The sequence below is a fragment of the Diospyros lotus genome, chromosome 2, assembly GCF_014633365.1.
Source record: "Diospyros lotus cultivar Yz01 chromosome 2, ASM1463336v1, whole genome shotgun sequence".
Lineage (NCBI taxonomy): Eukaryota > Viridiplantae > Streptophyta > Magnoliopsida > Ericales > Ebenaceae > Diospyros > Diospyros lotus.
In genome coordinates, this window is record NC_068339.1 from 27,979,226 (window position 1) to 28,002,329 (window position 23,104).

At 34.7% G+C, this 23,104-nt stretch overlaps 1 protein-coding gene across 5 annotated transcripts in view; it reads left to right on the forward strand.

Moving 5' to 3' along the window:
* LOC127794600 (uncharacterized) overlaps nucleotides 1-13,074 on the forward strand; it is a 48,042-nt gene extending 34,968 nt beyond the window's left edge. For 2 of the 5 annotated variants that reach the window (XM_052325844.1, XM_052325847.1), the window contains 8 exons: nucleotides 2,158-2,201; nucleotides 2,458-2,589; nucleotides 2,724-2,801; nucleotides 3,185-3,267; nucleotides 3,355-3,477; nucleotides 4,080-4,140; nucleotides 4,234-4,399; nucleotides 12,505-13,074. In XM_052325844.1, coding sequence (XP_052181804.1) covers nucleotides 2,158-2,201; nucleotides 2,458-2,589; nucleotides 2,724-2,801; nucleotides 3,185-3,267; nucleotides 3,355-3,477; nucleotides 4,080-4,140; nucleotides 4,234-4,398 — 686 coding nt within the window. In that variant the 3' untranslated portion in view covers nucleotide 4,399; nucleotides 12,505-13,074. The other 3 variants (XM_052325845.1, XM_052325846.1, XR_008021702.1) reach the window with 3 other exon arrangements.
* Nucleotides 13,075-23,104: the final 10,030 nt, after the last annotated feature.

The following is a 23,104-nucleotide window of genomic DNA, read 5'->3' on the forward strand; positions in this document are numbered from 1 at the left end:
GAGGGAATTTTTCTCTCTCAAAGAAAGTATACATTGGATCTACTAAGTGAGATAGGTATGTTTGGTTGTAAACCAGCTAGCACACCATTGGAACCCAATTGGAAAGCTAATGAAGATGGGACAAAAAACGCAGTTGATAAAGGTAGATACCAAAGGTTAGTGGGAAAGCTAATTTATTTGTCTCTTACTAGGTCTGATATCACTTATGTAGTGAGTAAAGTGAGTCAATATATGCATTTACCCACTAGCAAACATCTTAATGCTACTTATCATATCCTAAGATACCTTAAAGGAACTCTTGGTAAGGGTATTTTATTTAGAAAACATGAAGACTGAGGAATTCAAGGGTTTGTGGATGCTGATTGGGTAGGTTCCTTAGAAGACAACAAATCAACCTCCGGTTATTGCATAAAATTATGGGGTAACCTTGTGACATGGAGGAGTAAGAAACAAAGTATAATATCTAGAAGTAGTGTTAAGGCAAAATACCGAGCTATAGCTCAAGGTATTTGTGAAGTAATCTGACTAGGGAAGTTCATGGAAGACTTGAAGGTGCCTAATACTACTCCTACAAGACTATATTGTGACAACAAGTCTGCAATTAATATAGTGAACAATCCAGTCCAACATGACTTAGATGAAGCATGTGTGAATTGATAGACAATTCATTAAACAAGAGATTGAAGATGGTGGAATCAATCTTGTATATATCCCCACAGGTTTACAAGAAGCTGATATTCTTACCAAGGCAATAAACAATCAAGGTTTTGAGCTGATTAGAGACAAGTTGGGAATGAAAGACATTTATTCACCAGCTTGAGGGGGAGTGTTGAAAAAGTAATCTGGGTAAGAAGAAGATAAAACTGAAATAAGAGGAAGAAGATCAGATAAAGCTACAGCCAGCCGTTCCTAAGAATTCAGTGAAGATAAAGCTATAGCTATTCCTAAGAATTAGGAGAAAATTTCTCTCCTTATCTGTAGTTGTTTTTGTATTTTAAACTCCTAAAATTTAGATAGTAGATAAGTAGAATGTAACAGTTGGTATTTTCTCAACCCTTTTACTTAGAGGGTATTAATTCCTAAATTCTCTTAAGTTTGTTCAGTTACCTCTCCCCACATGCTGAATTTTTCCCAAAGAAACCAAATTGCATTCACAATACTGAAGCGGGGCACATGGAGACCTCTAGTGTAGACTTCAATCTCCACATGAACTCACATACTTTGCAGTCAAAGCCTTTGCTAGACCTCATGCCACTGGCAAACATATCTTGGAAGCCATTTGCACAAAAAAGATAGCTTGAAGATCTAAATGTGAATATTTAATTTTGTAAAAGAGAACTTCAGCTTGCTTAGAAGATTTGTAAGGATGTGTTTCCTTAATAATTTGTCTTGAAATTAATTTGTAAGGATCTGTGAGGAACATTCTAGGCAGGGTACATAATGTAGTTTCTTAGATAAATGATTTGGAGTTTGCAGTAGGCTTAAACATATATCTTGCGAACTTTCTTTTACACTTGCTTGGTACTGTCAACACACTCCCTCAAGTATGGACAGACTTTCCTTTAGATCTAAGCTACACGTGCAACTGTTTAAAATTTAAATATCTAGTTTATTGGTGAGGTCTGAATGGTATCACATTAAATTATTGGCAACCAACTTAATTTCGAATCTTAAGTTGTTAGATTGAAGACTAACTTTATACTTTGTTATAAAATTTGTCCTCAATAATATCATTAGAGGTCCAGTCCATGATAAATGTCTTTCTTTCATGGAGCAATCAAGTTTGTGGCTCTACACAAGTTGTATCTGCTTGTGCACTCAGCATGATTTTGGATGGAGTTCTGTGAAAATTAATATTCAATATCCTTTGTTTCAGAAATTAATGTTATGTTGCAATACAGTTAGAATTGTCCTTCGTTTGAATCACTAGGTTCTGAGTTTAAGTGTTTACTTTGTAAACTTGTGGAGAGTAGGTTGTTTTGTTGTTTCGACTTTAAATTACTGAGAAAACAGTTAAGAGAGACCTAAACAATGACTAAGACTTCACTGTCATTGTCTTGAAGTACTTGAGTTATGATCTAAACTGAATTAGTGGAGCTAGTACTTTAGTTGATATCTTTACCATAGGTTGATTTGCATTTTTGTAATGAATTTCAGGTACTGGGAAGACGTCTTGTGCTCGTGTAATAGCAAATCAAGCGGTATTGTATTTGGCACACTATTTATTAATATCTCAGTTGTTTCTCAGTGATTTGAAAATTGTGGCTTCTTAATTATTGCACTCATAGTTGGTAGGACTAACTTCCACTGAAAACTTTTTCATGTGCATAAAATTTTGTGCTTGGATGTGAATATATTGTGTTTCATGCATGTTTGGTTATCTACAAAATTATGAGCATTACTGTAGCATCAAGGTGTATTAATGAAATAAAAGATGCATCTGATATAACTTGGCAGGGTGTTCCATTGCTATATGTCCCATTGGAGGTTGTCATGTCAAAGTATTATGGTGAAAGTGAACGTCTGTTAGGGAAGATATTTTCACTTGCCAATGAGATCCCTAATGGTGCTATTGTTTTTCTGGATGAGGTAATTTGTGCAAGTTCAGTATATGTGAAATTACAATGCTGCTGTTTATTTTTCTGGGTCTTTGGTTTCTACACTGGTTTAAGTTCTCATGAATGTAGTTTCCTTGTTTCATATTTTTCCTTTCTGATTAACAGGTTGACTCTTTTGCTGTTGCTCGTGATAGTGAAATGCACGAAGCTACACGTAGAATTTTATCAGTATTACTGAGGCAGGTAATATTTCCTTTTGGCTGTCCACATAAATGGAAAATATTTCCTGTTCCTATTATAACCATGTTGCAGAATGGCTGTTTCTTCTTTTTGTGTGTTTGCGTGCGGATGTGTGTTTTGCATGATTGTCCTCTTGATGAATCTGCACTATTTCGTTTGAGCTATTTCTTCCCACTTTTCTGCGGCTTCCAGAGAATATTGCTTACTCTCCAAGGCTAGCACCTTATTTCTTGAGGGAAAGAGATGCATATACCATCCTCTGGTGGCATGCAATTAAACTAAATAAACTATGACTGAATAAGGGAGTTTCTTCTACTTGCTTAAGTAAAACCTCTTTCCTTTCTTTTCTTTTACCCCATGACCTTGCTAAGATTCTCCTGTTGCAGATTGATGGATTTGAGCAGGAAAAGAAAGTGGTTGTCATTGCAGCAACCAATAGAAAGCAAGACCTTGATCCTGCTTTGATTAGGTATACAGGTTCAATTTTTTTTTTTTTTTTTATAGATATTGTATGCAAAAGGTTCTCTAACCTATATCCCATCTGCTTTCTTGTCAGTCGGTTTGATTCTATGATTACATTTGGCCTTCCTGATCAGTTGACCCGTCAGGAAATAGTGGCTCAGTATGCAAAGCACTTGACAAAATCTGAATTAGCTGAATTTGCCAAAGTTACTGAAGAGTAAGTTTGAAGTAACCTCATTTTCAGTTGTTTGTTTCTGTTTTGCCATGGTTTGGGTGGATGGCATCATTAACCCCCCCCCCCTACTCTTTCCTTTTTCGAGTTGAGCTGATCATGTTGTGTGTGCCTGCACTTGTGTGCACGTATGGTGTGTGTGTGTGTTTTTTTTTCCTTTTTGTGTTGTTTTTTTTTTTTTTTTGGGGGGGGGGGGTGTGGGTTGGTGTTTCTTGAGGTTCTTGGATTGATGAAGAAAACAATAAAATGTTTTCTCTATCTTATCACTTCTTTTTGTTTTTAATCTTGACATTCATGAATTTATGAGCAAACTGATAAAATGTTTCTGGGGTTTGGTTGAATACAAATATTTCAATGGTAGCCTACTCTATGTAAATTACTTGTTTTTTTTGGTTTTTATTCAGAATAAATCTTTCCATCCTTTTTAAATAATGGTATGAACATGTTGGATTTGTTTAAACTTCTGGAAATTTTTTTGTTTTCATTCAGTGTAAATCCTTTCATCCTCATTAAATGGTATGAATTGCATTTGTAACCTTTGTCAATTATTTGCTTCTAATGTCAATTTTGGCATTTGCTGAATTCAGTATGTCTGGACGAGATATCAGGGATGTGTGCCAGCAAGCTGAGCGGCGCTGGGCATCTAAGGTAAACCAGCCAGAAAAAAAAGGGTCCTTTAAAGCCAATGTCTTACAGTATTTTCTTCTTATGTTGTTAGTAACATATCCCATTGACAAGTAGATCATCCGAGGCCAAGCACCTAAAGGTCCAGACAATGGGACACTTCCACCTCTCCAAGAATACATTGAGAGTGCTATAGACCGGCAAAGAGCTCTAATCAGTAGTCTTGCAGAGCAAAGAGGTCGAAACCGTTTGGTGAAGAAGCAGCCTTTAGATTCAATATAAGGTATCCTCCAATTGTTTTACCTTGCTGTGTCTGGCTTAAAACATATATGAGAAAACCAACATCGAATTACAGAGTATCATGTTGTTCTGGCTTTTAACAGAAATTTAATTTATTTTTTAGATTTTGAGCGTCCTTGAAAAAAGTTTTTGGCTTCTTTAGAAGTCAAAATCTATTTAATAAATAACTTCTAATATTATTATATCAAATGCTTTGCAGGTTTTGTATGAGAGAGATTTAAAAAGAAAAACATTCATAGTCTTTAGCTTAAACTTAAGACTCACTTTAGGTCACATCAAACTAACCCATAGTTTTGAATTTTTTTTTTTTCTTATTTCTCATGGTTTCTCATCATGTTTTGTTGAGTTTAAGGGGGTAGAGGGCGAGTGACATTACCATGAGAATCTAGTGAGATATCATTAGACCTATAAATGGTACTTGGACAGCTTTTTGATTCTATAATATTCATCATTGAGTTGTTAGTGTATGATACTTAATCTCATGGGTGGGATCATAAATTGAGCAAGTTCAAACATCATACACAAATTTCTTGATCATACAACCTTACCTTATTATTTAAGAAAACAATAATTGTCGACTCTCAACAATAATAAATATTTGGTAGTTTCATTATAATCATGGGTTTATATGGAGAGGTCAAACCTTTGAGCTTTTAATCACTCATAAAAAAGTTGTTACTCGTTTGGCTACATAAGAAAGCTTATAATCTGCCTAGCTTATAAAGCTATCCCACTGTTGTTCGCCCCTTCTCAACTGTCGTCTGGTGCAAGTTACCATCCATCATCGTTTTTCCTACCATTCACTGTTTGCCTCCGTTCATCATCTTCCCACCACAATTTGCTACTTTCGGAACAACCCTCATTTTTCTTATTGTAGTTTTTGTCGTCGCTCTCTCTCTGTCTCTCCAAATTCATTAGAACCTGTCATCCCGAATCTAGAATCCATCGGAATGATATGACCCATCAATTATTGGTTCTATCGTCCGTGTCTTCCCTCCCCTGCAATAATATATGTTATAATTTGTCACAAACAACAATTAATTAAGTTTTTGTTAAAGAAATTGTTTTCTCATGAATTTATTTATTCGAATAATGGGTATGTCCTTTTGTGATCATTTTTATAATTTTGCATTGCTTATAAGTTTTTGTTTTTGTTTTGGTACCAAATACATAACTATATACTAGTAGTTTAAAACATATTTTATCCAAATACTTCATCAGTTAAGGGTGTGGAAAAGCTTTCATTTTTGGGTGCTTTATGATATGGGTAAATCAGTAGTATTTTGTTAGTCAGATTGTCAGGTGGTGTGTCTGCGGATGGCTATCTGCTTTTCCTTGATACTAGATGACTGTGGGATCCTCAAATGCTATACTCGAAAGAAGGAAATTCTTGTGGAAGCTCTTAATGATAAAAGAATCATGTTGCAGGTCCCTCTAAGCGTGAGATGTTGCTTGTCATTTGTCAAAGTTGCTTCATGTTCTCTCCAAATGTGGCCTCTTGCAAACAATAACTTGCAAAGCCCTTATTTCGCCAGTATCTTAACCATCTCCAACCTGAATTGTCCTCCAGTCAGATTTTGATAGATGATGCAACAGGGAAACTGCAAGTGAACATAATTGTGAACTTGTTTTTCTATATATAGTGGTATAGCACCATCATTTTGGGTGATCAAATATGTGGTGGTGATTTTTGTCTGAAATCAAATAAGCAACAGGATGTTGCATCTGGTGGTGTGACACTTGATCGCTCTAACAGCTAATAATCTGTTTGGTGAGAAGTGTAATGAATGATTAACTAATTAAGGTATGTTGATGTTTCTATCATGGTCTAGGATAAGGTATTCAGTACAGCATGTCTGAACTGCTAATGTTGGTTCTTAGTTGCACTATGCATGGGTCTGGAATCTTCATTGGAGGCATTCCTTATTTCAATGGGAATTAGTCCTGTGGCATGATCTTATGTAGGTTGTCTCTTGACAACCCTTTTCTCAAGAGTTTGGCATAGTCCTTATTGGTAGTTTGACTTGAATGGGGCTTTTTCCATTAAATCTTTATGCCCGCAATTAGAATTTAGAACTATCTTCAATGATAGCCTTACAATTTTGGGGTTGGCAGATATGTTTGGCTTTCAATGGTGCCACCTAGAGTGGTAATTTTCTTATGGTGGTTGTTGAAAACAAACACTTATATTCTGCCCAACACTCACTCAATATTCTCACTGAATCAATCACAGCACATGTATAAAATAGAAAGTAAATAATTGACAGAATTGAAAGAGAACAGAAATTCAAACCACATTGCAGCACACCCGATTTACCCTGGTTCATGCCATAGAAATGGCACTACATCCAGCACTCCAACGAAGAGAACAATCCACTAAGAACTTTCTCTTATCTCTCGAGTACAATACTCACATGAAAATAATCCAAGAACTATACTCAATCACAGCTCTCTCTCTCTCTTTTCTCATTGCACTCGAAAAAGAGAATGGAATGACAAATGATTGATCATCGTTGTGGGTCCCTCTGCCCTTCTATTTATAAACTATAAGGGTAGACCTTCCTAGGGGAAATAACCGACTATTACAAAGCCTAAAATACCCCTACTAATTATAGTTAATTAAAACAAAGTCTTATAATCTAACTGCCATCCGATCATCCTCATAACCTCTTTCGATTTCCTCTAGACTTCCAACACATTAACTTGGGCAAAACATTAACAAATCTCCACCATTTTGCCTCGAGTAAACTTGGAACTTCACCATTCTTGCTCTGCTCTCTCTTGGATACCCTAAAAAAGATCAATCAAACAACATCAAACTGTAACAATCTTAAACAATAATGTAATTTGGATATGGGAACAACTTTAGTAAACATGTCAGCTGCATTATCATTTTCTACATCCTTAATAAGATCAATCTCCTTCTTCTCAAGAATTTCTCTTATAAAATGATACTTAATATCAATATGTTTAGTCCTTTCATAGTGGCTTTGATTTTTAGCCAAGTGTATAGCACTTTGGCTGTCACACTTTAGAATAACCTTCACATTATTTCTTAGGAGTTCACTAATCAATCCTTTCAACCATAAAGACTCTTTAATAGCTTCAGTTACAACTATATATTTTGATTCTGTCATTGATGATGCCACAACCGGTTGAAGGTTAATCTTCCAACTGATTGTAGAATTCCACAATTGAAACACATAACCGGTTGTTGATCTTCTCCTATCTAAGTCTGATACATAATTTGCATTAATATATCCTATAATGTTCGACTCCTCTAAATCCTTAGCTCCACCATAGACTAAAACTTTATTAATTGACCCCTTTAGGTATCTAAATACCCACTTTACAGCTGTCCAATGTTCCTTCCCTGGATTAGCCATAAATCTACTTACTACACTCATGGCATGGGCTAGGTCCGGCCTAGAACACACCATTGCATGCCAACATCATTAAAATAGGGAATTCTCTCTATTTCTTTTAAATTCTCTTCATCCGATGGAGAGATTGGGCATGCGATAATTTGAAATGTTGTGCAAAGGGTATATTTACTACCTTTGCATCCAACATATGGAATTTTCTCATGATTTTCTCTAGATAGGCTTTCTGGGATAGTTAAAGGATTCTGCTAGGTCTATCCCTAGTAATTTTCATCCCTAAAATCTTTTTAGCCTCACCAAGCTCTTTCATCTCAAAGGCTGACCTAAGTTTCAGCTTCAAGCTTTGGATTTCAGCAGATGAATGACTTGCTATAAGCATGTCATCTACATACAACAAGAGGTAGATTTATACTTTAGAGGAAACATGCCTAAGGTAGACACAACAATCAAATGAGCTTCTTATAAACCCTTGACTTATCATAAAAGAATCGAATTTCTTGTACCACTGCCTAGGGGACTGTTTTAATCTATATAAGGACTTCTTCAACAAACAAACCTTGTCCTCTTTGCCCCTAATCTCAAAACCTCTAGGCTGATCCATTAGAATTTCCTCTTCTAACTCGCTATGGAGAAATGTTGTGGTAACATCCATTTGCTCTAGGTAGAGGTCTAGATGGGCTGTCATTGCTAGCAGAATTCTTATGGAAGTGTGTCTCACAACTAGAGAAAACACTTAATTAAAGTCTATCCCTACTACTTGGTTAAAACCTCTAGCTATTAGCATAGCTTTATACCTAGGCTTAAGGCTATCTCCGGCTCCTTTATCTTAAATAACCACCTACAATCTACTATTCTTTTTTCCAAGGGTCTATCTACTAACACCCAAGTTTCATTCTTTCTTAAGGATTCCATCTCAGCTTCCATGGCAGCCTGCCATTTATGAGATTCCTTTGAATTTATAGCCTCTTCATAGGATTGAGGCTTTTCTCTTGCCATCTCATCTGCACTTAATAGTGCATATGCCACCAAATCAGAGAAACCATATATCACTGGTGGTCTATTGATTCTTCTTTGCCTATCTCTGCCTACATTATACCTTCAATTAGATATCTTACTATGCTTGATGAACTAGCACTGTCCATGTGTTCTTCATCATAACTTGATGAATTCCTAATTTCTATAGATCTATCAAGACTATCTTGGATTGAGGTTCCTTCACAAGCACTTGGCTGGTCCTAAATAGGTTCTAAAGGAGTATCATATACAACAACATCATCCTATTGCTGCTGTTCTAAATTTACAGCTTTTGTCTTCCTTTTCATATCCTTATTCTCCTTATCTTGATTGATAAAAGAATTTTCATCAAATGTTACATCTCTACCTACCATGGTTCTAGGCATTTCTTCTTCTAAATTCCACAACTTATTCCCCTTGACCCCTGATGGATAACCGATAAACACACACATCTTAGCCCTAGGTTCTAATTTACCTTGTTTTACATGTGCACAAGCTATACACCCAAATACCCTAAGATGATCTAGGTTTGGCTTATGATTATTCCACATTTCATAAGGTGTCTTAAAATCTATGGCTGATAAAGGTGACCAGTTTATCAAATAGGCTGCTATAGCAACCGCCTCTCCCCAAAATGTTTTTGGAAGCCTAGCATGAAATAGCATACGTCTTACCCTCTCAAGGAGGGTCCTGTTCATATGCTCGATCAAGCCATTTTGCTTGTGGTTACCGAGGGCAGTAAGGTGTCTTAGAATGCCAGTTTCTTTACATAATTGGGTGAATTCCTTATTACAAAATTCTAGGCCATTATTAGTCCTAATTACCTTTAATTTTACACCCTTTTGGTTTTCAATCATAGTTTTCTTGGTCTTAAATGCATCAAAGGTATTATCTTTTGATTTTAAAATAAAGACTCAAAACTATTCTAGAGTAGTCATCTATTATAGAAAAGAAATACCTAGCTCCACTATGTTTTAGAGTTTGACTAGGGCCTCATAAGTCCGGATGGACATATTCTAGGGGGCCTTTAGAGGTATGGAGTGCTTTCTTAGGGAATTTCACTTTCACAGATTTTCCATAGATGCATGATTCACATGTGTTGAAACCGAGACTATGATCTCTCAAGAACCTCACCGAATTCAAACAATATTGAAGATTGAAAGTAGATAAAGAAAAACAGAATTAAAAGTAGAGAAAATCAAACCAGATTGCAGCACACAAGATATACCCCGGTTCATGCCATTTACATGGCACTACATCCAGCAATCCAAGAAGCAATCAATCCACTAGAAACAAATAAGAAATCAGTACAAGAATACCCCTCTTTCACTCCACCTTGCCTCTCGAATACAATACTCTAATGAAGACAACAAGAACTAGAATTGCACAGCTTTTACTCTCGCCTCTCACTGTATCCGAACACAAGGAATGAAAGATATGAATGTTTTTGATAATATGACTGACCTCCGCACCCTTTTATTTATAGATTAGAGGGGCGGAACTACCCAAGGGAAAGATAACTAACTCATAAAAGTCAAATCTACCCTTAATAAAACAATTAATTATATTTATGTCCTATTAACTAACTGCTGCCAAATCATCTTTATTTCTTCCTGATTTCTTCATTAAATCCAGCATTCAATTACTTTAGGCAAAACAGTAATAACATGTATTTAAATCTGTTACCTTTCCGGAGCCTAAAATCCCTTGGCTAACTAGTTCTCTAAGCCTTTGGATACTCATATGAGCCATCCTAAAATGCCATAGCCTTGTGTGCTCATAGGTCTTTTCTTCCCCTACAGCTACATCCCCACATACTATGGAAGCTATCATAACAAAAATTCCATTTGTAAGGACTGTCTTCATACATACAAGTGATGCTCTAGCTACCTTGAGAACATCCCCATAGCCACTATAATTATAGCCACTTTTAGCTAGCTCCCCTAGGGAAATCAGATTCCTTTTAAGGTCTGGAACATACCTTAGAAGACAGGATCCTAACTAACCCATCAAACATCTTAAGCTTCATGTCTCCAATTCCCTTTATAATACACTCTTGGTTGTTTCCTAATAAAACCTTCCCCCCACCAATGTTTCTATAATTCAAGAACCATTCTATATGGGGTGACATATGGAAAGAACAACTGGAATCTAATACCCATACCTCTTTGTCCGAATGTTTTGATACCACAAGAGCATCCGAACTATCATAGTCAAAATCATAAATTGAGTTTAAGAATTCTGGTTTACCTTTATCTGAAAAATCTTACTTTTTCTTTGGACAATTTTTCTTTTTATGCCCTTCCTCATTGCAGTGAAAACATCTAAAGTTTTTCTTGCCATTTCTAGACTTTGATCGAGACTTCCCTTTAGCCTTAGTGTCTCTCTTTTTAGATCTATATCTAGTTGTAAGGGCATCCCCAACAGATTTCTTCATTTCTACTTTTTGCTACAAATCTTTAGAATTTGAGGCACCTATAACATCCTCTAAAGATGTGGTGTCCTTACCATGCTTTAGAATGTCTACAAAATGCTCATATGACTTAGGCAATGAATGCAACAGAATTAGGGCCTTATCCTCCTCATCATATGATATACCTAAGTTTTCCAAATCAAGACACAATTTGTTAAAATCATCGATATCATTTTGGAGCTTTTGCCCTTCTTGCATTTTGAAAGTAAAGAACTTAGCTTTCAAATATAACCTACTCGAAAGAGATTTAGTCATATATAGGCTTTCTAATTTAGATCGTAAAGCCTCGACAGTTTCCATTTTAGACACTTCTCTTAGAACTCTCTCTCCTAAACTCAAGATTAGGGTATTAAAAGCCTTTTCACAGATGTCTTGCCTTCGATTACTAGCTTCTAATCTCTGTTCATTGCTGCTTTTGGGAATGGTTTTTGGGGTTCTAAGGCTTCTTTTAACCCTAAGTTTCCCATCAAGGCTTTCATCTTTATCCTCCAAAGTCCAAAATCGTTAGTGCAATCAAATTTTTCAATATCATACTGGGTAGCAGGGGTCGCGGAAGCCATAGTAGACACTCATTCTATAGGTTTCTAAAAATTCTATGGGTTTCTTGATGGTTCTTGATTGAGTAAACTATGCTCTGATACCAGATTGTTGAAAATGAATACTTATATTCTGTTAAACACTCACTCAATATTCTCATCGAATCAATCACAACACATGTATAAAACAGAAAGTAAATAATTGACAGAATTGAAAGAGAACAAAAATTCAAACCACAATGCAACACACCCGATTTACCCTAGTTCATGCTATAGAAATGACATTGCATCCAGCACTCCAATGAAGAGAACAATCCACTAAGAACTTTAGAAATCAGTATCAGAATCCTTCACTCGCCTTCTCCTATCTCTCGAGTACAATACTCACATGAAAAGAATCCAAGAACCATACTTAATCACAACTCTCTCTCTTTTCTCACTGCACTCAAAAAAGAGAATGGAATGACACTTTGCTAAAAATCAACCACCATGAAAGGACTAAACGTATTGACATTAGGTATCATTTTATAAGAGAAATTCTTGAGAAGAAAGGAGATTAATCTTATTAAGGTGCAAGAAATGATAATGCAACTGACATGTTCACTAAAGCTGTTCCCATGTCCAAATTACATCATTGTTTAAGATTGTTACAGTTTGATGTTGTTTGATTGATCTTTTTCAGGGTATCCAAGGGAGAGCAGAATAAGAATGGTGAAGTTCCGGGTTTATTCGAAGCAAAATGGTGGAGATTTATTGATGTTTTGCCCGAGTTAATGTGCTGCAAGTTTAGAGAAAATTGGAAGAGATTATGAGGATGATCGGACTACAGTTAGATTATAGGATTTTGTTGTATTTAATTGTAATTAGTAGGGGTATTTTAGATTTTGTAATAGTCAGTTATTTTCCCTAGGAAGGTTCGCCCTTTTAGTTTATAAATAGAAGGGTAGAGGGACCTACAATGATGATCAATCATTTGTCATTCTATTTTTTTTTTTCGAGTGCAGTGAGAAAAGAGAGAGCTATGATTTAAGTATAATTCTTGGATTCTTTTCATGTGAGTATTGGTCTCGAGAGATAAGAGAAGGCAAGTGAGGGATTCTTGTACTGATTTCTGAAGTTCTTAGCGGGTTGTTCTCTTTGTTGAAGTGCTGGATGTAGTGCTATTTCTATGGCGTGAACCAAGGTAAATCGGGTGTACTGTATTGTAGTTTGAATTTTTGTTCTCTTTCAATTCCATCAATTATTTACTTTATGTTTTATACGTGTTGTGATTGGTTCGGTGAGAATATTGAGTAAGTGTTGGGCAGAATATAAGTGTTCATTTTCAACCGTGGTTGCTTCTAAATAAAATTAATACTTAGGTTAATCTAGTTAAAATGGGTATTCTCTATGCCCCTTTTGTGGATTTGAAGGGGAATTTGTGAATCACCTTTTTCTTCTCTTGGTTAATTGGAGCTTTTGGAGTGATGTGTTTAATTGGTAGGGCCTCTATTGGGTGTGTTCATAAATATTTTTTGATTGGGGGAGGGGTGGTTGTTTCGTTTCGTTGCTGGAAAAAGGGTTAAAAGGTACTAACTCTGTTTTTCAATGTTGTGTGGACTGTGGTTGGAAAGAAATCTCTTTAACCATCAATTTCACATCTTTATTATTAGATTTAGGTATGATATCCCTCTTTTGTGTATAGTTGTTCAACACCTCTATTAGGTGCAGATTCTTTGTGTAATTGGTAATAGTGTTTGTTTCATTAAATTGCTTCTTATCTTGGCTTCTATCTTGGTTATTTAGGCTTCTTGCTACTGGTTCATGTAAAGTGGATGTGGGTGGTGTGGGCGTTCTGCTTTTCCCTTATGGATTGCTTTGGCTGATGGGATTTGAGCTTAAGACTCATGGTTGCTTCGTTTATTAATTTCCATTTCAACTCTAAACTTCTTTCATCTTTAAATTCCCCAGACCCTTGAAATTTCCTGAAATATTCTCAAGTTTAATCTTCAGGGTTTGCTCATGCTTGTTTTAAGAAATTTTCATACCTTGACCATTCAACTAGTCAGTTTTTGCGTTTCAAGTACCTGCAAACCTTTGGGTCCCCTGTTTTACCCAAACTCAGTTTTGGAGCTAGTCTTGGTCAAAAACAAACTCACTCAAGTTTAATTTGCTTCCCTGAAGTCCTTTATTACGTTTTGATTTTTGGGGCCAACATCTCAATCATTGGATTCTATCATTATCCTACTTTGATCTGTAACTTTCAGAGGTTCAAAGTCTGCCCTGTTACTGATTTGGTACTTCCCTAGCTCCTCGAGTCATTGTATGCCAAATTGACTCCTTTCAACCCTTGGTGACTCTCCTTAGTCTGCAAATTCACCTTTAAACATGGCTTAAGTGTCACTTTAAAATAGGTGTTGAGTTGTATACAGAGCTAGCTAGCATGATGTCATGGTTTATGTCATGAAGTAGCATGATGTCATGTCATGGCTTATGTCATGATGATGTCATGATAGTTGTATATATATATATATATATGTGTGTGTTCCATCTCTTAATTTGTAATGAAATAGAGATATTCTTCAAACTATCTCTCTATGTGTAAATTCTCATAATAGGTATGGTATTACAACCCACATCATCAAAATTGTGAATTTGGTTATGTTGAAAAAAAATGAAATTTGAAATTTTTAGATATTTATCCAAAAAAGACAGAGACTATAATAATTTAAAATTTGAAAAAAAAAAAAAAAAGAACCAATCTCACTAATATGCCATTTCTTCACATTATCAAGTCAACAAAAGTGAAAAGTGGCTAGAAACGTCGCGAACATGAAGCAAAGCATGACATGGTAATCTTCTCCTTAATAAAGATGAATTTTGTAATCTCACGGAAGGGTTTCATTTCAGATAAGAAAATTGATTCACTTTGAACAACATTTCAGTTACTTAGCATGTGTTTCTCTTTAGTCACTAGTCGCTTTTGGGAAAGCCACGAAGTGGTTGCTAGTGGGGGATGAGACATTGAGGTGTATGAATTCTATGATGGACTGGACACTGTGGTGTGTACTCTGTATTTTAAAAAAAACACAGGATTTAAATTAACCAATAAAAATGAATTGAATTAATAAATTGATTGATGTACAAGTCTATTTATAGACTATATAAGATGATAAAGCCTAACCAAGATAAGATGGCTAAATCTAAAGATAAAACCCAACCAACCAAGTCTAAAATTATATCTGATTCTTAACAATCTAATTTAATCAAATTCATAAATAAATCCAAATTTGGAACAATCTATTTTAATTCTGAGTTATCTCTAATTATTTCCCCATTTCTGCCAAATATATATATATATATATATTCAAGTTGGTTCGTAAGAACAATTTGAGAACCAACTTGAGTTTGCTAAGAAGAAATAGAGAATTGGAATATGAAGTCTGGCAATCTAAATAAAATTAATGGCTTTGGGAAAACGATTGAATTTTTATAAAAGAGGTTGAATTTTTTGATAAATGGTCGATAATGTGAAGTAACAAATCAACAGTTTTGAAAGAAAGTTAACACTATACAAGAATAGTCGATTCTTTTTTAACTTGCACGAAAAGTATAGAGTGGGAAATTACCCGATTAATAGTTCAAAAAAACAATTAACATTTTTTGCATAACCCATTCACTTTAGGCTAAAAACTATTGACTCTTTTCTAAAATCGTCAACGAGTTTGTAAAAAACTGTCAATAGTTTAAAAAAAACTATCAATAGTTTACTATCAATAATTTGAAAAAAAACTGTTAACAGTTTTGAACTACAAAATGCTCATTTAACCTTTAGCAAAATTTTGATTTTTCATTTTCGATTTTCAAAGATAAAATAATATATCTCATTTTCAATTTCTAAATATATAATATATATTGAATGGCAAAAAGATATTTTTCAAGAGATTGCTACTAAGGAGTTTATATGATTTGACAAAATGATTGAAACAACATTCTTAGTCGATAAATGGATATTTATTTTTCATTTTCAACAATATATACTTTATTTTTACTTTTAAAATGAAGATAACATGAAAATATTTTTCATCATAAAAAATGAAGATTCTCATTATCAAAGTATTTTCCATCAAAGATATTCAACATAATGATTTTCATCAATTAGTAATCATGAAGCTTTTTATCATCAAAATAATATCAAAAAGAAAAATAATTTTAACACATTTCATACAACAATTCATTTGATTTCAAAATAACTTTTCTTTGATGTCATAATGTTATTTTTCAAAATGATATATTTCCATAAAGGATTTTATATTAAAAGGGCATTTAGGATTTTTGTCCGTTGGTATCATTGGAATGTATAAACGTTTTGAACAATAATATCATCAATACCATTTTAGATATTTTACAAATTAATCTCACTAATAATCTTCAAATTCCAAACAAATTTTTCATTATCAAAACATTTTATCAAAAACAAAACAACAATTTCCTCTTACAGTAATTGCATGTCAAATTTTGATGTCTAAACTTTGACTTGTTTTTCTATCTATTAATATTTAAGCCTTTTTTGTGCTCCTTCCTCTGATAATTTGTTGAATTGAAGCACACTTGAATCATTGCATACCCGAGAAATGGTGAATTGAGTGTTTTTAAAAATTTGACTCTTGAAAATTTAACGTGTAAACGAATGTGTGAAGTAATAAATTAGTGATATATTTGAAAGAACAAAATATGTAAGATAAAACAACCAAAATGAAATTGAAGGAGGCTCACAATGTATAGTGGTTCAACACCAGTCTACATCTATTCCCCCAATTGAACTGTTGGAGATTTTATCCACTATAACCTCGTACAAAAAATCGGTATATTTAGTCAAGTAAGAATTCATACTCACTCGAATACATTTTAACCTTTAATCTATCATCTCTTAAGCAAAATTGATTTATTCGATTACAAATGAATTTTACTCAATTGAAAAGGTAATCATACTTAAATTGATTTGGCTTACAATTTTACATCAAATGATCTTATTACTCAAGTAACGAAGAATAATACTTGATTACTAATGACATAATACTCAATCAAGAAGATGAATTCATAGACTTAATAGCCTAGATTAACATTTTACTCGAGTAACGGAGATTTTGTACTCTATCAATATTTCAAGATACTCAATTGATTTTGTGCCTTAATTAATCTTCTATCAATTTTTATCTATAATACATTATTTTGTTCAAAATCATTCTCTCATTTTCTCATCACATCAAAACTTAACATATGACTTAACAAAAGGTTTTGGACTTCAAGGTTTTAAACCCAAACTATTTTGAATACTTCTTGAAAATGGTTTTAAACTAGTCTTTTAAATCTTGTGGATCCAAAAATATGATCAAAGTTTTAAAAGACAAAAAAAAAGTAGCTTGAAAATAGAAGAAAAATCAAGTAAACATTAAATCCAGTAAAAAAAAAAAAACTATCGACCCATTTTATGCGTTTGTCAATTTGTCATTCAAAATTGTCGATTGATCCCTAAAACAAGTCAACCAATTTAGTGCATACCTTTTAGATCAATGTTAGCCAGCCCTGAGATCTCATGCGCCCTTAGCAAAATTTTGTACGAACCTTTTATATTTAAAAATAAAATTATATATACTGAATATGATAATTTTTTTTATTATATAAAAACATTCAAAATTACCCTAGTTGCCCTATGCGCAGCCCATTGCCATATTTTGAAATTATGGAACCTTTAAGACATTCAACTCACTGCCTTATGCGCAGCCCACTACCACTGTCATATATGCATTAAATTCCATTTCCTCCCATCTGTTGCTTGCTGATTTTATTTATTATTTAAATTTAAATTTAGTCGTTGAATGCAAAAAGGCCCCCTAGCTATTTTGTTGGATCTGAAGGGGAGGGGAGGGCTCTAGGCAACTGCCTAGACAGCCTATGCCCAAGGTCGATGCATTAAACAGTTGATTAGTTTTCAAACTTGGCAAAAGGAAAATTCTATTCACAGTCGGGATTTTACTCTTCGCAGTTATATTTTAATATACCTAAAATACCTTATTTTGAAAACTCATTTTTACCCTTACATTCACTTTCTTTCTCAATCAATTACCCGCCACCCATTCCTTTCAAAACCGCCATCCATCCTTTCCAAACCAAAGACAATACAACAAAAAAATACACACACATATATATACATATATACATTAACACAACAAACACATATATATATATACGCACACATACATAGAGGAAGGAAGCACACAAACATATATATATAGATATATATATATAGAGAGAGAGGAAGGAAGCTCGACGGCCATAGCCGCCGAGCTTCATCAATCATGCCCCCTAACCCTAGAGTTCGGGGGCCTTAAAGTCCCTCGAACTCTAGCGTTCGAGACACACTAAAAGCCCCAAACGCTGGGGTTTGGGAGGCGTGATTGATGAAGCTCGGCGGCCATGACCACCGAGCTTCCTTCCTCTCTCTGTATATATATATCTATATATATGTTTGTGTGTCTATGTGTGCGTGTATATATATGTATGTGTGTGTTTGTATATATATATATATATATATATGGGATTCGGGGGACGTGATTGATGAAGCTCGGCAGCCATGTATGTGTGCGTATATATATATATATGTTCGTGTGTGTATATATATTTATGTGTGTCTTTGTATATATATATATATATTGTGTGATTATTTATTTTCATCTATTTTTTGTGTTTGGGCAGCATGGTGACGAGAGAGAAAGTGGGTAGAATATAAATCTGTGTGTCTGCATTGTATATATGTGTTTATGTATGTATATATGTGTTTTTTATTTTGTAAACTTGCCTCGTGAAATTTGTATTTGTGAATCGAAATTATTGAGGTTTGAAGATGTTAAAGAGATGAATGTGTGTGAATGGCTACCTGTATAGAATAGGGTATTTTTGGAAAATATTGACTGCAAAAAGTTATTAAATTGGCTATAAAAAGTAAAAGAATAAAAATAAATTTTTAATGACTGCGAAGAGTAAAATGCTCGCTGTGAATAAAATTTTTCCTGGCAAAATTGTTAACTGGTTTTTTAAATTTAAAAATAAATTGTTGACTACATATTGAAATTGTCAACTGTTTTAGTTCAATAAATTATTAACGGCTACATTTATGTATAACGATTTTTTGTTATTCTTGTTTATTACCAACTAGAAATCTACGAGAGATGTTCCAAGCTATAAATACAAGCTAATCTAATGTTCAAATGCATTTCAAAAGAGAGAGAAGAAAGAGATTGAGTTTGCAAAGTTTTTGATTGTATTGTTACATTGAATACTTATTATTTTATCTCTCGAATTATGTTAAGACTTAATCATTTGCTGTAAACTTCATTTTAGCCTTATTCTAGCAAAAAGATCAGAGAGAGATTTTTTTTTTCTTGAAATTCGTAATAATTTTTCTAGCGGGTTGTGCTTGAGAGCTAGTTGGTTGTATTGGGTTGTGGTTTGCTACTTGAAATTTATTTTAGTGGATTTAAAAATCTCTAGTTGGGTGTTGGAGTAGTAGGCATAAGTTGGAAAAAGGCCGAAACATTATAAATTTTTTGTGTCTTTTGCATTTTCAATCTCTCTCATTCATCACATAACATTCTCATTCCATAACTCTTTTACATAAAATCATTCCTTAATATTATTATAAAAGTAATTTTTGAATTCATCCAAATTTTATTCACCCAATTCACCACCTTTCTTGGGTGTGTGGTGCCATATACATCAAAGGTTGTTTAATAGATTCACACTCAAATTGACTCTCGATAATTCTTGTTTCGATGGATTTCAATTTAACTACAAAGTTTTATAGTGCCTTTTTTCTCCAACTAACACCTCCAATGACAAAATCTTCTTAAGCCACCTCTAAGATAAAGAAAACTTGTGTCGATAAAAGTAAGCACACTAACACTTATCGACTTCAAGATTTTTCTACTATTGAGTCATACAAGAGAAATATTTTTCTTCATTTAAAATATATAATGTCCTCCAATGAAAATATGTGGATAAATTGTGGTTTGAGTTGAATGGTATCTCATTAGGAAATGGATTTATGAGGTCCAAAAATGGGGTAACATTTTAGACTTAAAAGAAAATGTATACATCCAGTTGATCAGGATTTTTTATGCAAACCTAGAAGGGGAAGCCTCTTTCATAAAGGGTAATCAAATTCTTATTTCTAAGATTATCATGTGTTATAGCCTATTCTCCAAGACAAAGTAATTCCCCAGAGGAAGTGTGCTTTCCCAAATAAAAATTTCTCCCAGGTAACTCTCCTTCACTATTTGAGACTTTGCACTGCATGAACTGGTCTACTCATTCTCCTGAGGGAACAAGGGAGACCCTTGTCCCAGAAAACTACACCCTGTCATTGGCCAATGCAATGATAGCTTGCCTCTAAGGCATTGCTTTTTCCTAGAGGACTACTCTTGGGCGATTTCTCACTAGGCTCATTCCATGCTTAACTCAGGACAACAACCTACACCACCGTACATGTGTGCCATGTGTCATTTTCACCGATATCAAGGGGGTATAACTACCTCCAACTTGACATTTTTGAGATCCTTTGATCTTTTCTGACTATTCGTCTTCCATGTACAATAGACACCTACTTACACTTTTGGAGGAACACCCCATACTCATTCCAGACAACTAAAGTTGCTTGTTCATAGCATTCACCTTCTTATTCATACCTCACTTGTTTATGTATAGTATCATGAAGACTACACTTGACTTAAGCATTGAAAGGCTTGCACGAGAGGAATCCCTGCATGCCTTCTAACTATTTTTTCCCTTGCAAATAGTTAAGCTTCCCTTGGGAAATTATCTTTCATTCTCTTGTCTTACTTCTTAATATGCTTATTCAAGTCCAACATCTGCTTATTTGAGAGACTCAAGCCAATTGATCTCTCCCCTAGATAGAGGCTCGAGTTCATTAGGACAACGATGAATTCTCTCCTGAACAAGTAGCTAGCCATTTGTCTCTCAGTGTACAACTGAGTCCTTTGTTCCTTGTTATGCTCTACCTCTCACATTTAATAAATTTTACTTGTATTATGGAAACAACATCATGGCTAGTGTGTTTAATTTGGATAGTGTTACTACCAAAATACAACAATTATTTTATAATTTGGGAAAAATGATCTTGATAATCCTGAGCGATGATGATCAGGAGAGTGAGTAATAATAATCAGGTGGCCTGTAGGTCTGGATGAAAATGATCATGAGACCTAAAGGTCTAGATGCTAATAATCAAAAGACCTAGATGCAAATGATTAGGAATGTCTTGGGGATGATCAAGTGTCCCAATGAATGGGTGACCTCTGATGACCGAGTGACCTGTCAAGATGAACAACCAATTAGGGGTACGAGTGGATGTCCTTGCGCAAACCCTCAGAGTTAGTCTTTGAGTGCTTGAGCGCAAGAAATGAAGTTTGAGTGTTAGAGTAAACTTACCTGAGAGAGGAGGATGTCCTCCTATTTATAGAGGAAGGAGAGGAAAACACGTGGCATCCATCCCACTTTTTTTGGGTGGCATATTCCCGACATATTCTGTAAAATCTTACCATATTCTATAGAATCTTGGAATATTCATGTGGGTCCTCGAGAGGGTCTTGAAGAGAGGTTCTCGGGTTCGGTTTGAGGAACTCCCCAAGAGGGTTTTTTTGGTTACAAGAGAGGCTTTACTTGGTCATGATCGAGTGGGATACCCCCTACTTAGTCATGACTGACTGAAATGTTCTCTTTCTGCTTTCCTTCCCTTGCTGGACGATATTTCTTCCTTAGTTAATTTCCTAAGGGTTAAAAATTACCAATGCCTTGCACTTGCTCTAAAAGACCAAGTGGGGGGAAGGGGGTACCCACTCGGTCATAGCCGAGTGATGAAGCCCCATGGTTCTTTTGTCTTCTTCTTTGTTTGATTTGATCAACGATGGTTTGTTTTAGCAAGTTGTTCTTCATTAATGGATCAAGGATGGATCTTCAAGAGCCTAAGTCATCCATGACCAAGTGGGGTTATGTTTGAGTGGATACCCCTCCCCCCACTTGGTCTTGATTTGATTTGCAACTTTGCTATGCCTTTTCATTGCTCTTTTGTCTTAGATTGTTGACTACTATCCATTTATATATGTATTTGAGCTAAGTATCCATTTAAAGGTTTTAACCCATATCTGTCACTTAGGTTTACTCCATATCCAAAATGTCTATTGTTTATAGGGCATATCAGAAAGTGATCCAACATTGGACAAAATGGACTAGAATCCTATTGTTAAAAACATCATTGGGTAAGATATCTTTCAACCTAAGTTTGCACATTAAGCAACTCTACTGAATTCCATTCATTTCCTATGACACATAACATCTTGTGTTATTGCATTTTAATGAGAGAAAGGATCACTCAAGCAATATAACTGAGAAAAGGTGAAGCTATTATAGGTATAAAGAACGGACATAGATTGTTCTTCCTTTTCTCATTGTTCACCGCATTGCAATGCACATCATGAAGGGGTCATAATGTACCTACCTTATAGGATGATTCATTGTGATTTTCTAAAATTTTGGGATTGATTTAGAGGAAGAACAAGCCAAAGTTGCTAGGCATTATTATGTCGTTGGCTAAGAGACAATTGCATGGATGCATTATGAGAGGAACAATGGAGAATGGTCTAAGTACCTAAAAAAACGAAAGGCAGTAACCTAATGTGGGTTGATTAATAAACACTCAGCTTTGATAGTGTCATCTCCACCCTCAACCAAATGTCTACCCAACATTCTGCCTTCCAAATATCAGTACTGAAATCCCAACTCAATCAAATTACCAAACACTTATCCCAGCTCCAACCCATTACCAATACTCTCACTTCCAACCTCCAACCTCCAATCCTCAGCTAGTCTTTCACATCTTCTCCTGCTACATCCACTCAACACCACACACCCAGATCTCTATCTAAAACATATGCCTGTAAATGTAAGTCTAACAAAGCTCCAACTTACTTGGTTCCATGTCCACTTCAATATTTTGTCTTTTACTTAGTAATGTTCACAATTTTTTTTTTTTTTTGTCTTTCCTGAACTTGTTCTACTTTCTTACTCTATAGATCATACTACCATTATTAATGACCATTGTCACTTGTATTGGTTCATATTTTTCTCTACTTTGACGATGGCAAAAAGGGGAGAAGTGATATTCATTAATGAGCCATGCTCTCCTCTAATTTTGTCTGTGTCAGACAAATTTTATATTGTTTGACGTA